General features: G+C 42.9%; 1 protein-coding gene across 1 annotated transcript; it reads left to right on the top strand.

Annotated features, from left to right (window-relative positions):
• Nucleotides 1-6,067: 6,067 nt before the first annotated feature.
• Nucleotides 6,068-15,521, top strand: flot1a (flotillin 1a; the record flags this gene model as incomplete). Its single annotated transcript, XM_079287651.1, has 12 exons — nt 6,068-6,110; nt 6,428-6,503; nt 6,975-7,065; nt 10,137-10,280; nt 10,537-10,656; nt 10,841-10,936; nt 12,572-12,724; nt 12,835-13,016; nt 13,744-13,789; nt 13,895-14,032; nt 14,501-14,665; nt 15,501-15,521. The coding sequence occupies 12 exons, from the start codon at nt 6,068-6,070 to the stop codon at nt 15,519-15,521; spliced, it is 1,275 nt and encodes a 424-aa protein (XP_079143777.1).
• Nucleotides 15,522-16,073: the final 552 nt, after the last annotated feature.

The raw sequence follows: 16,073 nt of genomic DNA, 5'->3' as shown, positions 1-16,073 counted from the left end.
ACACGAAAGAACAATTCAAACTTACTCAATTGCAACAAATTCCTGAAGACCTCTCTCCATTTTTCTCTCGTGGATGGGTTAGAATGTTAGATGGTCAAGCCGACTTGTAATGTTTCCGGTTTGCAACCTACTTCTTCTTCTCCTCTGTTTTACAGCGATGTTTACCCTACAGCGCCAACTTCTGATCAAACTATATGCTGTAGCCAGGTTCATTCATGCCTAATTTGCAATTTGTTTTTGCGACATTTCAAAAGTTTGCTCAACATTTGCTTGACAGTTGAATGGAAACAAGCAATGTTCCCTCTAATTTTGCATGTGTCTGGGCATACACACAAGCTCCCTGAGCACACTGAGGACCACTGTGAGCAACATCAGATGTGCACGCTGTGGCCACACACCAGTATCACACCTGTTCAAAACCTTGGATCATAGCAAGTTACATGGCTTATTAAAAGAATCAAATTACAGCTGCAATTTTCACTAGTTTACTTTTAATATAAGTGATTTGACAAACTTTAAAGGAAAAAGACAAAAATCTTGTTGTTCATGAGATGTGTAGTATGTTTTATGTGAGAGTCCTGCTTGGCCATGGGAAGAGTCTTGCTTTGGCCTGTGTGAGGTCCTGTTGTGGCCTGTGTGAGGGTCCTGTTCTGGAAGAAATGATACATATACACCTTTCAGACATAACATTTTGTTCACATTAAAACATTCACATTTTGCACAATGACGTGTGCTGTAGCTTGTGATACAGTGTAAATTCCTGTAACTCTGTCTGTAAAATATGTAATTACTCAGTTTTTTATTATCATTTCTACTACCCATAAATTATCTAGTAGTAACATAATTTAATGATTAATATCCATAAGTAAAAAATCTTAATAAATGTCACTAGAATATGCACAAATCTGACTTAAATTTGACCTTATTTTTCACGTCTGTCCTTCTCACTTCTCCAATGGTTGTACACTTTGTCCAGGTTGATGGCTTCGTCTGCTTCTTGCTTTGACTTTATGTCGCTGCCCGTTCGTTTCGCCATGATAAGGGGTTAGCATTTGCGTCTCGTAACTCCGCCGCACTGTTGTTAGCTAGCTAACCTGCACGGCGCGAATGGGCAGGGCAATAGTGTCAATGCTATGATTGGCTGCGTAGCGTAAGTGAACCGAATCGTATCATTGGCTGGACACCTGTCACTCACTGAGTTACGTTGCAAAATAGTACAGAAAACAAAATTATTATTATTATTATTATTATTGGTTTAATTGATTAGATAAGATTAGGACTAATATTAGATATTAATTAATACGTTTATGTTGAATTTTATTTTATGCGCTGCATAGATTTTCTTGTGCGCTGAGAATGTGCGAGCAGTGCGCGATTGCTCAAGCGCGCAGCTTAGAGGGAACATTGGAAACAAGGCTTATGATTGTAGTATAGCCTCCACACGGCTCTCAACATGGCGGCGGCTGAGCTGGTGGCTCGAAGCTATCGGTGCTAACAGCGCTAACAGTGAAAAGAACAGTGCTGACAGAGCTGACAGTGTTTACCAGCAGGTGTACCGGAAGGCGTGCCCTACTTTTCCGCAACAAATCAGTGGTCGCGACGGCTTTATCAGCTGTAACCGCCGTATGACATCAGTGCAGAGTGGGAGCGATGGGCTAACTCCTCCAGAAAAGACTTGAACTGGCGGTGATTTAAACCTTTGGCTCTGATAAAGTTAACCGCTAATGTTATGATGCTCATCACATGTTCCATTTTGAAGGCTTTGCCACACAACGACTCCTGGTGGATGATGCAGTGATAAGCTGTGAACTCACTTGTGACGTTTTCCTCCTTCATCTTTTCTCGGATCCTCCCCACCAATCCACTCTTCTGACCGCACATCGCAGGCGCTCCATCTGTTGTCAGTCCCACAAGTTCATCCCACGGCAGCCCCATTTCATCCACACATCTGGACACCTCTTCAAAGAGATCTTTCCCTGTAGTTCTGCCATGCATTGGGTGTAATCCCAAAAACTCTTCTGTTACGCACAGGCTTGAGTCCACTCCACGGATGAAAATTGACAGCTGGGCAGTATCAGAAGTGTCTGTGCTCTCATCCGCAGCAAGGGAGTATGCGAGGAAATCTTTTCCCTTTCCCACAAGCTGTTGTTGGAGATTGGCAGCAAGGTGACGCACACGGTCAGCAGCGGTGTTTCGGCTTAGGCTCACATTTTAAAAGGCTTGCCTTTTTTCTGGGCACACGGCGTCGCAAACTTTAATCATGCAGTTTTTGACAAATTCCCCCTCGGTGAAGGGCCGGGCTGATTTTGCAACCTCTGCTGCCACAATATAACTGGCCTTAACAGCAGCCTCGCTTTGTGATTTGGCTTTAGTGAACACAGCCTGCTGTGACACCAGACTTCTTTTTAACTGCTTGTAACTGCAGATGCTTGTATCTGTCTTGGTGCTTTGTTTCATAGTGTCTTCTTATGTTGTATTCTTTCATGACAGCCACACTGACTCCGCACAGAAGACACACAGCTTTGCCCTTTACATCCGCGAACATATACTGTGCCTCCCACCTGTCTTGAAAACTCTTGTTTTCAAATTCCACCTTTCGTTTAGCCATTTTTTGGGGCGAGGGATAGTTGAAAGTTGACACAAGTGGTATGTAATACAGACTGAGGCGTGCGTTCGCGGGCCCGCAATTGACGTGCCGACACACGGGCAGTGCATTGTGGGATTTGTAGTATTATGGTGGTGCGTGCGATATACCGGCGGGCCAGCTCTAATAGTCAATCGATTTTATGACGCGGGCCAAAGATAATTCATTCACGGGCCGGATGTGGCCCGCGGACCTTGAGTTTGACACATGTGGGCTAGCCCGTGGGACACGCTCACATGCACTAACATGCACTAAAAGGCACGCACAGCCAGTATGTAAACAAAGCACAGAGAAGCTCAGATTACAACACACTCAGAGGGAGACAATGCTACTTTATCTGATCAAAAAGTTGTTTGCTGCTTGTTCAGATTTTTAGTGGTCCTGTTTTTGGGTAATAACAGAAACTCTTTTCCATCAAACGTCTCTGCCTCCTTAGAAAGTTCCACATTGGTGAGTAATTAACTCTAAACTCAGTTTTTGGTTGACGGTAAATATATTTTAAAACTCTTAATTAAGAGTATGTAGTGGTTAAAAGCATTCAAAACATCCCTTATTTTGAAAAAAATATATTTCAAATGATTTTTCCTTATTTTCAAAACTTATTATTTTCTTTATTTATTCTTTATTTCCTATTTTCCGATTCAGTTGTTATTTAGAAGTTAACAAGTTGATTGTATCGTTAAAAAAAGAAGAAAAAGAGAAGAAGAGACGAGGTTTTGACACAATGTTCCCCCTGGTCGTCAGCATAGCTCTTCTGCATCTAATGGATCATTTCGCTGCAGCAGCACACAGGAGGTGTCAGAGCTCGAGGCTAAAGAGACGAAGTGTCCTCTGGGGGAAGCTTCGTCACTGAAACCACCACAGCTGTCAAGATGATCCTGGAGAAAGAGGTCACGTGTTATCAGTGTCATTTAAACATAGTGATGACATTTCAATGCTCCCTGGTTCTGCCCAGGATACACACAATGCAGCATCTGAGATTGTGAGGCTGGTTAAGGAGGAACTCAAGAAGAAGACAGATGGCTTAGAATGAGTCTGAAGGAGAGGCCAAGGAGCAGGCCGAGAGAGCATCTCGCTGGAAAATGCTGCGAGTAAGGTTAAGGCCTTCATCGTCCACAGATGGAAACACTGTGATGCACACTTAACTGCTTCCCTGCACCCGAAGACAAACTTCATTCAAGCTGCTAATCGAGGACGGCGATTGCCCATTGGAGGACATGGTCCTACCAGAGGAAGATGAGGAGAACAGATGAGGATTGACCTGGTGTGTGGTGCCCTGAGGCAGACTGCGGTGGCAGTAAGTCTGCAGAGCTTACCCTCCGTGTTACTGGCCTCAGTTCTGCTCCTAACACAAAGTTTAAACCTGGATATGACGCAGCAGTTCAGGTCTCACAGGGCCACACTGATGCCTGATGTTGAGGGTTCAATTCCGCCCCTGCTATGAGGAGAGGGTTTGTTTTCCGACCGTTTTGGTTTCCTCCCATTTCAAATTATAATAATGATTCAAAGAAATATATACATAAAGAAAAAATCAAATCAAATGATGAATTGAATTGGTTTATAAATCTTTCTTGCTTAGGTTCTTGGTTGTAGATATGTAAGTCAGACTGAGGTTCTGGTTTAAGCATAACTCCAGTTCATTATTACTCTGGTCGTGATAATGGCTTCTTATGAAAGTACGGCTTAGTTACAGTGCTACAGGGAACTAATCCGTCATCACTGACCATGTTTGTGAGATGGGAAGGATGTTGATGCTTGTCTTCACACTGCACTTCTCACTTCATGTGTTGCTATATTAAGAAGTGTAATGAATTCCTGGAAGCTCATACCGAAACAAAAACGTACAAACTAAAAGTTTTTATCGAGTGTTTATCAATAACACGACAAGGTTTTATCTTAAAAATGCCTTTTTATTTCTCGTGCTTCACAGTCAAACTGCTCCACAGGATTTCAAAAAGGTATCAACCCACACTGAAGCACAAGCACACATAAGGACAACACATGCTGAATGCATACGATATGCACCATACTGGCTCAGTGTAAACATGTATCAGAATGTTAAATCCTGCACTTCTTCACAGGACTTCATAGGATCGAACATAAAAGTGCAAATTAGTTTTTCCCCTTTTAAAAAAAAAGAAAATTGTATTTTTGTGTCAAAATGAGATGAAACGTAGATGTACTGTAATGAGATGTATAATAATACTGCCATTGGCTGCTGGTTGTGGAGCCCCGGCGCTGATTGGGTGAAGGGGCAGATCTTTCTTTCTGAAGGGGTTTCCTTGTCTTAATGGCAAGGACGGAAAAGAAGAGTTACTTCATGGATCAAAGTATTTTACAAGTCCATTTGCCAGTGTTGGAAAGTAACTTAGTATTTTTACATTAACGTGATGCTCACATTAATATACTAATGATTATAATCCAATGATATAATATACATTCGTAGGAAATGTGTACTTTTACTTTTTGTACTTTAAGTAGAATTGCATGGTGTATAGTTTATAATAATTTGTATAATAATGTGAATATAATTTTCAAAATACATGCCTACTTTGATACTTTTACTTCAGTATAATTTTGGATGCATTACTTTTACCTGTAAGAGAGTATTACCACACTGAGATATTGCTACTTCTCCTGAGGTCAAAGATCAGAGTACACCACTGCCTAGAGAGGCAAACGAATAGAGGACGCTGCTTCTCAGCATAAACTGAGGTCTATTTATGGCAGTTCGCCACCACGCCACTAGATGGCGGACGCACACAGTTTGAATGATGTGCGTGCTGCGTAAAAGCCGCGGAGCTGCAGTCAGTCTGTGACGTACTGTGTTGGCCCCATCAGCCAATAGTACCTGGCATCAGCGTTTAACAGGAATAAACGCAACCTGGTCACCAAAAATTACATTAAATTGAACCAATACAGACAGACCGGTACTTATTCCGCCATTTTCACCCTACTACCTAACCCACATCGTTTATAGGCTAACGGGTAAGTGTGTCGCTGCACTGCGCCTCCAGCCACACGCATTCTGGATTGTAAACACAGCTGTGGTTGACAATGTGATTGAGGTAATGGACACACAGCTAGCCGCTAGCTGTTTGCACAGTGTTTTCTTCAGCGTCATAAGCGGTTAGTGTGTAGGTGTTTGTGTTGCTCTTGCGGCTCTTCTTGCACATTTTTACTGCGCAACATGAGTGTGAATTAGATTTGAGGTGGTCAGGTCTGCTGTCTGGTACCCATCACAACCCCTCCCCCCCCCCCCCCCCCTCCTCTCCTCTTTCATCACAACAGACACTGCTACTAAAATAAGAATATTAAATAAATGTCTGTGTGTGTGTATATCGTAGAAGTCCAAACAATTCCTTTACAGTGTGACTGTAACAGACTGCTTTCATGTTTTATTCTGAAGGAGGATCAGCAAACATGTTCTACACCTGCGGCCCCAACGAGGCTATGGTGGTGTCAGGTAAATGATGGCAGCTTACAGTGACACCATAATCAAGAGGATGCCATTCTTGTTTTTAATTATTATGATTATTCATTTCCATCCATTTGAAGGGTGTCATTCCAAAGTGGACAAAATATCCCTGATATCCAAATATGAAAAAAAACATCTGTGATAACATTTTCTAAAAAGTTTAAAAGCAAAGTTATGAAATAGGAATTGCTCGATGCTATTTAACGGGTTTATGGTTGAATGTCTGATTCTGAAGTGAAACATGCAGAAACAAAGCTAAAGATAGAAGCGCCGTGTGTGACTGGAGGCTCTGCTCCGTCTCTCAGGGTTTTGTCGTTCCCCTCCTCTGATGATACCTGGAGGCCGAGTGTTCGTCATCCCGTGCATCCAGCAGATACAGAGGTTTGCAAACGTCACCGCCCGCTGTTGTCTGCCCGTCTCTAACTCCTGACGTTGCTGCTTTTTAACTGACTATATTATTACCAGATTGGCAAACTTGATAAGATGGCAAACGGCACTGCGGCAGCATAAAATACAAATCCTAATTGTAAATTAAAAAGCAGCTTTACACTACAGGACATTTTGATGAAAAGATAATAAATCATATAAATATGATGTGCAATTATAGTGAATGACTGCTGGACACATTAAAAACAGTGGCCATCTCCCTCTTCTTTATGAAATGAAAAGGATTAGTGACAACTATATTTTGTCTAATTATATAATGTGTGCTCTAACAAACAGATTGCAGTATATATACATGTATATATATGAAATATATACGAGTCCGAGCGCACGGCTGAAATTATTACATCATAATTATCAATCAAAACTCCTCTTCTCCCGTATGTGCCTTGCCATGCCTCTCTCCAGGATTTCCCTGAACACTCTGACTCTGAATGTGAAGAGCGACAAAGTCTACACCCGCCACGGTGTGCCCATCTCCGTCACCGGCATAGCCCAGGTCAGTGTTCTCTGGGTCGTCAGTTACCGTCTGAACGCGGCTAAACTGTGTAATAACGCTGGTTTGTATGGCTCCTCCACATCTGTTCGTGCCACTTTACCAAACAAGACATATCAACACTTTTGTTTTTGCTCCTGTTTTTCATGAGTTAAAAATAACATCCAAGACTTTTTCTAAGTACACAAAAGGCTTATTTCTCTCGAATTCTGTTCAGAAATTTGTTTAAATCCATGTTAGTGAGTACTGACAGGTGTGGCGTATCAACAGGCTGATCAACCAGCATGGTTGTTACACAGGCAGGGCTTGGTCTGGTCACGATAAGGCAGTGGCGGGCCGTGCATTTTATACCTGGGCCTTCACTGCTGTCTTACCACCTAATAACCTCATGATGGCGCCACAGCTACGGTTATTTGTTTCTAGGGGTGTAACATCACTTATTTGTTTTAAACCGTTCGGTACAAGGCTTACAAACCGAACAATAATACTGATGCATTTGGAGAATGCAGAAGCTTAAATTGTGGTAAATATAACGTTTTCGGTGGACACCGGTCTGTCTGTCTGTTTAGTTTCCGGGTCAGCGTCTGACCTCGGAAGCAAAACAACACGCACAAACTCACGCTACATTCTCCCCGCAGCGTTTAGCTGTTCCACTGATTCAAACAGGGCGAAGCAATCGCCACACACTCCCCATTTCTCCAGACCATCATTCTTGTTTGTAAAAGAAAACAGCCCAAAATGATTCAATGATCCGGACCCTAACCCCACGCAGGACGGGATGCTTCGTAATTAACGGACAATGCATGTGGTCAACATCAATGTAATTAACACAATGACAAGAGCGAACTCACAAGAACCGTCACACATATTCACAACAAAGCATGACAAAACAATCCAGCAACGCTCACACTAAAGAGCAAGGGACATTCAAATATTATTTACATCAGGCAACAATATATAATATACATATCTAATATCCATAAACAACACGACAAAACACGGCAAAATGAACACACTGCAGATACAAAGAAAACAAAAGCAGTTTCACTTACCAAATGCTGTTCTATTTAAATACAAAGTCCGTCCTCTTTGTTTACAAAGAGGTCAATAACTCGGCTGTGCAGTACATCCGTGCGTTTCAGTTCCAGCTAGAGGTCCTTTTCAGTATTTTCCTATTCTTCTTAACTTTTTCAATGTGGAGCTCCGTTTCCATGCAAACTTGTTCGTTGATCTGGAGAGCCAACACGTTTTTAAGAGCACGTAGCTTGCAAGTGTCCCGCCGTACTTTGGTGTTGTGTGGCGGCTTTGCTCAGGCAGCTCAATGTCCTTCTTGAGAAAGGCGTTCCCAGTAACTCCGCCACTAAATCAGCTTCTCGTCCTTCAGCCATTTGATGTTAAAAAAACAAAGCTAAGTAAAAAAAACTAAAAATGCCATAATTTCTTCCATATCTTTCCACTTGAACTCTGACTGCTAACAACCTCAGTTCTGCTAGCAAGCGCAAGTTTCACTTTAGTCACGTGCTCGCACACTGACCAATCACAGCGCACTCTGCAGCGTGTGCACCTGGACATGAGCGGCACGTAATGCTGACGTCATTATAGGCCGCAAGCCGACGCTGACACGTCAAAGAATACGCCCAACATGTCAAACTAAAGATCTGATTGGTTGAACACTATGACAATCAACAATATCATCCCCATGTACTTGAATCTGCACTGGCCGCAGAGCCGAGTCTGCAGGCCTCTGGCATAGACACACAGAGGGGTGAGATCTGAGAGCAACTGAGGAAGACAGTAGCTGTGCAATGAGAAAATAAGATAATGGGAAAAACATTTTTATAAATTATAATACATGTAGTGCATTTAAGAAAAATTATTAAATTATAAAATAAATTATAAATTTCTTTTTTAAAATATAAATAGCTTTGTGATTCTGTTTAGGCCAGCAGAGAAGGCCTTGCAGGCCCTGATGGCCCACCACTGCGATAAGGTCACTCCAAAAAGACATTTCTTCAGATTTCATATGACTCAGGCTACAGAAATACGTTTTGGGGTCAGGAATCAGTCTGTACACATATCATCACACATCTCCTTTACATAGAGTTGGTCAGGTTGTGGCACAGTTTTTATTGTGACCACACCTGTGCAACAATCATCAGCCTCTTGATACGCCACACCTGTCAGCTGGACCGATCATCGCGTTCAAGCGCTCACTAACACGGATTCAAACTAATTTGTGAACAGAATTCGAGAGAAGTAAAACTTTTGTGTGCAAAGAAAAAGTATTTTTTATTTCATTATTTGAACTCGTGAAAAATGAGAGCAGAAACAAAAGCGTTGATATTTTTGTTCAGATACATGAAGCAGTATTTGCTCGTATTTGCAGTAGTGAATGAAGCCGCTTGCTGTAGAATATTACAATCTCAGCGTCACTGATCAGTATTCCTATTCAAAAGTAGTTGCAGCCACAGATTTCACATCTTGTGATGATTCAGAGTTATGATTTTTTAAATATCAGAGTGTCATTTATTGGTTTGCATTAAAAAAAACAGCTGCTGTCCTGCTGGACTGATTAGATTAGATAGATTGATTTTGAACGTGGAACATATAATGAGAATACACAACACGATAACCAATAACATGAACAGTAACCATATACATCAAATTCTGAATAAAATAAAAAATTGATATGTTTGAAAAAGAATAGGCAAACTCTTAGAATGTCCTTTGTCTTTTATGATTTAAATAATGAACTGTTTATCACATATACACATAAATAATCATCTTGGTATATATAAATATATATATAAAAAAACATGAACAACAATGAGCGTCACAGTCCAGAGAGAGACTCGGCCCCTTCCTCATCCCTGTTCCTCTCAACAACAGTGTATTGTATTCGTACTTTAATCATTCCATTAGTTCACCTCACAGGTTGAAATACACCTGCTCTTCCTGGTGGTACGAGCACAATGTTTCATCTCCTTGTGGACATGGTGAATGAGCCCAGCGGTCATGTGGTCGACGTGTGTCTCTGCCTCTTCATGATAAACGGGCTGCTTGTTTTCCTGCAGATGAAGATCCAGGGCCAGAACAAACAGATGCTGGCTGCCGCCTGCCAAATGTTCATGGGGAAGTCCGAGCCCGAGATCGCCCATATCGCCTTGGAGACGCTGGAGGGACACCAGCGGGCCATCATCGCCCACCTGACCGTTGAGGTAAGGGTCCGATAGTTGTTGGTATAAGAGAGTTTAAAAGTCCTCGTCAGGAATTAAACCACGTTGCCATTACAAATATTAATCCAGTGAGCATTTCACAACAAGAGTAAAAAAAGGTTCATGTTTGTTGACATTACGTCGCTTCCCGACTGTCAAGGCACAGAGAAGCTGGCAAAGAAGCACAGGTGCTGCTAACGGGGCTGAACACGTCTCACTTGTATTGTTCTACCATTAACCTTGAGACTTCCTCCCACAGGAGATCTACAAGGACCGAAAGAAGTTCTCCGAGCAGGTTTTTACGGTGGCTTCCTCGGACCTGGTCAACATGGGCATCAGCGTGGTCAGCTACACGCTCAAAGATGTTCACGACGACCAGGTAACCTTGCAATCAGTCATTTTCAGAAGTGGGACATTTTATAACTGCTTTTTATTTAGTCCCTGAATTATTTTTCAACAAATTGATGATTGAACACAGGCCGTCATGTTAGCACACACGTATAAGGAATTTTTCCGTATGTTATTTAACACACCTAACTGTGACATCTCTTTGTGGTACGCAGGATTATCTGCATTCGCTGGGGAAGGCTCGGACAGCCCAGGTTCAGAAAGACGCTCGCATCGGAGAGGCCAAGAACAAGAGAGATGCTGTGATCAGGGTGAGACATCACACCACGCTGTCTCCATCCTCCAGGATATTGATATGCCTGTGAACGCGTCTCATTTCCTCACAAACATCAGGCTGTAAACAAGGGTTTTATTTGGAATGCGTTCCAACATAAGTTCATCTTGGTTTATTTGTGGCGATTAACAACACATAAGGTTAAGTAAAGTATCATAAAAAAAGTGTTTGCCACAGAGCTTATTTTCTGCAATAATCCAAAATCCAATGAAAAAAATCCCCTTGGCTTTTGTCAGGGGAACCAGTGGGATGCTAACTTCCCTCCATGCTAGCCTACAAAAATACATCGTCCCTACAGAGCACTTTAAGTCCCGCTCACGCCGGAGGGGAAACCATTGACTTTGTGTGGCGCAAAGGGGCCTCCTGGTCACTTTCGACTGCCAGCAAACATCAGAAAAATGCCTGTGGGACGCACTACCAACAGGTTAAAGAACCAAGAACTTAGTTTTTATACTACATATGCAGCAAGCATTTGTCGAAATGTCAGTTTTAGGCTAACTGTATTTCTGTAAGTTCAGCTAAAGCATTTTGACAGCAGAAAGCTATGCAGCATTACATTAGCAAGTGGCTAAGCTAACTACAGTAGCTTGCTGCAACACATAGCTAATGGACAAATTCATCATTTTAGATCTCAACTGTACCTCTGGGAGACATTCGTTGCTACAATAGTCCTCAGACATGCTGAGATGTAACGTTTTTTTAAGCTAGCTGCAGCCACCTGTTAGCCTTTCAGCCCCTGGTTGCATATTGTGGCGCAGATCTTGTTTATAGAAATCTGTTTTTAGAGTTGTCAGTTATTTTCCTTGGTCTGGTTTACTCAGTCTCCAGTGATATTTGTCTAAACTCATGTCCATATTTTTAGCATCTTCATCCTGTTTATCCTATTTTCAAGATAGGATAAATATATTCTCTCTCTCTGGCTCTGTGTGTCTCTCTCTCTCTCTCTCTCTCTCTCTCTCTCTCTCTCTCTCTCTCTCTCTCTCTCTCTCTGTGTCTGTCTCTGTCTCTCTCTCTCTCTCTCCTCTCTCTCTCTCTCTCTCTCTCTCTCTCTCTCTCTCTCTCTCTCTCTCTCTGTGTCTCTCTCTCTGTCTCTGTCTCTCTCTCTCTCTGTGTCTCTCTCTCTGGCTCTGTGTCTCTCTCTCTCTCTCTCTCTCTCTCTCTCTGTGTGCTCTCTCTCTCTCTCTCTCTCTCTCTCTCTGTGTCTCTCTCTCTCTCTCTCTCTCTCTCTCTCTCTCTCTCTCTCTCTCTCTCTCTCTCTCTCTCTCTCTCTCTGTGTCTCTCTCTCTCTCTCTCTCTCTCTCTCTCTCTCTCTGTCTCTCTCTCTGGCTCTGTGTCTCTCTCTCTCTCTCTCTCTGTCTCTCTCTCTGGCTCTGTGTCTCTCTCTCTCTCTCTCTCTCTCTCTCTCTCTCTCTCTGTGTCTCTCTCTCTGTCTCTGTGTCTCGCTCTCTCTCTCTCTCTCTCTCTCTCTGTCTCTCTCTCTGGCTCTGTGTCTCTCTCTCTCTCTCTCTCTCTGTCTCTCTCTCTGGCTCTGTGTCTCTCTCTCTCTCTCTCTCTCTCTCTCTCTCTCTCTGTGTCTCTCTCTCTGTCTCTGTGTCTCGCTCTCTCTCTGCAGGAGGCCCATGCGATGCAGGTGAAAGTTTCAGCTCAGTACAAGAATGAGATCGACATGGCAAAGGCCCAGAGGGACTATGAGTTGAAGAAGGCCACCTATGACATCGAGGTCAACACTAAGAAGGCGGAGTCAGAGATGGCCTACCAGCTGCAGGTACACGAGAGCGAATAAGAACTGGGTGATGTGTGATTGCAGTGCGTAACACATTTACTGACTGGATCGAACACTTTCTGACGCTGAACTGACGCTGAACATTCTCTCAGGTGGCGAAGACGAAGCAACGCATCGAGGAGGAGAGGATGCAAGTCCAGGTGGTGGAGCGGACGCAGCAGACCATGCTGCAGGAGCAGGAGATCACCCGCAAGGAGAAGGAGCTGGAGGCCAAGGTGAAGATACCGGCGGAGGCTGAGAGGTACCGCCTGGAGAAACTGGCCGAGGCTCAGCGGTGAGTTGTCACCTCACCGGTGCTCTTCCAACACGACAGGGTGATGTGGTGACTCGGCAATTTGGTCATTTTCCATCCAGCTCAAAGATGGCCGGATACTTCTCCTCTCAAGACCTCCAGGTTCATCTGGTTCTTGGTCACTTGAGTCAATTTGCACATTCCTTTGTGATGTTGTCTTTTTTCTAACTGTTTTCATCCTCATTGCTTTATATATATATATATATATATATATATATATATATATATATATATATAGCAATACACACAGACAATTAAAATTAATTAATATGTTTTAATATATGTTGTATTATTATTGGAATCTGCAACATAACTGGTTATGAAATAAATGCAGAGGAATAAAACAATATTTGCCTTTAAAGTGTAGTGGAGTAGAAGTATACAGTAGCAGAAAATGGAAACACTAAAGTAAATTACAAGTACCTTCAAATTGTACTTAAGTACAGAACTTAAGTAAATGTACTTGGTAACTTTCCAACACTGATTAAAGGGTGGCACTTTTTTACAGCCAATGAGAGTTTGTTTTTAAGAAAACAAAGTGAATGTATCATAGTGACAGAGTGAAGTCATTATCATACCGTACTTCTTTTGATGATTGAGTGAAAATAAAGATGGACCATAAGCCCCGTCTCATGCTGTATATTGTTTATGATATAGTAGCATCGTGCACTATTTGCTGAATCATCTGTTTCCTTCTCTCTCTGTCCAGTCTTAAGTTGATCACGGAGGCGGAGGCCGATGCCGAGTCCATCAGGGTGAGTCACAGCTGATCCCCCCCCAACTCGGCTGTTTTCTAAATACTTTAAACTGGAAGTCATGTTGAGAATGTTGTGAAATATTGGTCCTCTTGTCTCCGTCAGATTAAAGGTGAGGCCGAGGCGTTCGCAGTGGAGGCCAAGGGTCGCGCCGAGGCGGAGCAGATGGCGAAGAAGGCAGAGGCCTTCCAGCAGTACAAGGATGGAGCCATGGTGGACATGCTGCTGGAGAAACTGCCTCTGGTGAGAGACAACCTGTTATACAGTCCATTCATACAACACTGCTGTTTGTCCATCTCTGGGTTACTTATTGTCCTAATTACAGCTAATAATTTGCCCTCGTCAGTGCACCTTTAAGACTGTTAACATTAACACAAATATATTAAGGAGCTGCGTTGTTAAGAAAACAAAAAGAAAGGTATCAGTGTTCCTTGTAGACTTGATATTGTTTGCTGTATGTATTTCACATTTCAGAAAATATCATTAAAATAAGAAAAAAATACTTTAATCTCAAACCATTTATTAAAAATCATGTATAAAACTCAGGGTTAATTAAATACATTTTGGTTCATTTAATTCGTTTAGTTTCACTGCATAGTTGCACACTGTCATTTCTCACAGTCACTTCGTTGCTTCGTGTCCTTCGTGCTTCATCTGCCGATGAGGAGTTTGTGACGGTTCTAACATTTGGTAATATCTGTCTTCCACCAGATGGCGGAGGAGATCAGCAAGCCTCTGTGTGAAGCCAACAAGGTTACCATGGTGTCCAGCGGAGGCGGGGAGGTGGGCGCCGCCAAACTGACGGGAGAGGTACTGGACATCATGGTCCGCCTCCCCGCGGCTGTGGAGAAGCTGACCGGAGTCAACATCTCCCAGGTAACACATCCACACACAGCACTGTTAACTCTCTGGACTCGCTGACCCTGGTCTGCTGATGCGTGTCCCGTCAAATCATCGTGGAGGATGCAAGAATGGATCCTCCATGAGCTGCAGTCTTTGGTTTGATTTTGTTGCCAATGTGGAGGCAGAGGAAGTCACAAACACGCTGACACAAACAGTCCTGGGGCCGTACTCACAAACATTCTGAGAATACTCTCAGAGCTCCTAACTCCGCCTGAGCATCACTAGCAATGAGTGATTTAGGAAGCAACTCTGAGCAAGGCAGGGACCTTAGTGAGGAGGTGTGGTTGACTCTGTTGATAGGTATGAGGCATTATTTTATGTGTGATTGGTTGAATCAAGTGTATTGAATTGAGTGTATTTATGAAAACTCTTCATGTGATGAACATAACATAACACTAGTTGTAAGCCATAGGCCTACTTTAAATGTAGCCGACAACAAAATCCCAAGCAGGCCTACCTGCGCAGTGACCTATTCTCATGCTGATAGTTGTTATATTTATTAACCATGCTGGTCATTTCACTACTTGATCTATTTGATATTGACGGCGAAACTTTGCCGCATGTTGTCTTCTCTCTCTCTGTCCTTTCCTGTCGGCCCTGTCTATCTAATAAAGGGAGAAAATGCCCGAACAATGTTTATAAGAAAGGAAAGCTAGTGAGCCTGAGCCGCTCCGTAAATAGGCTTAAAAACTCATTAGAGCTGCAGAGGTAAGTTCAAATGAGAGTTATCTGCATTTATTGATGTAAAAATATAAAAATAAATTGAACTTGAAAGACGGACCTCTCTCTCTTTCCCTCCATTCTGCAGGTGACGTCTCGTACAGGCTGAAGAGAATCAACCCCCCCCCCCCCCCTCTGTTTGATCAGCTGGACTCTGCATGAGTCTGCGAACACTTACACAGTAACACAGCCCGACTCCTCTACTCACATGTCTGTCTTACATCATCTGGTCAGCTGTTTCCCCCACGTAGCTGTGGACATGTTCACTGATGCCCATCTGGGTTTAAGTATTGTGCTCCACTGGCTACTGTGACAGTTGTTGTTTCACTTGTTTTTTAGTCCGCTGGTACTGAGTTACATTCAGCATAAACACAAAGCATTCAAACTACAATACTTCCAGTATATTTTCTCTTCATGTGACTTAATTTACATTGGCATCGAAAGATCGCAACAGATGTGACAGTAGCCTCTGTGTATCCCGCACTTTTTAAACCTTCGCTTTCGACTTGGTCTGAACAGTCTCATGTCCTTTCCTACCTTCTTGTCCCTGCGGTGGGTCACATGTTGTGTGTCTGTGCTCAACTTTAATGTCTCCTTCGTAACTGCCTGTCCACTGCCTTGCTGCCGAACCTGAAGTGCATCTTAACACGAACACGCGTTG

Source organism: Melanostigma gelatinosum (genome assembly GCF_949748355.1).
Source record: "Melanostigma gelatinosum genome assembly, chromosome: 17".
NCBI lineage: Eukaryota > Metazoa > Chordata > Actinopteri > Perciformes > Zoarcidae > Melanostigma > Melanostigma gelatinosum.
The sequence above is the reverse complement of the archived record's forward strand: the minus strand, read 5'-3'. Positions and strand labels throughout refer to the sequence as shown.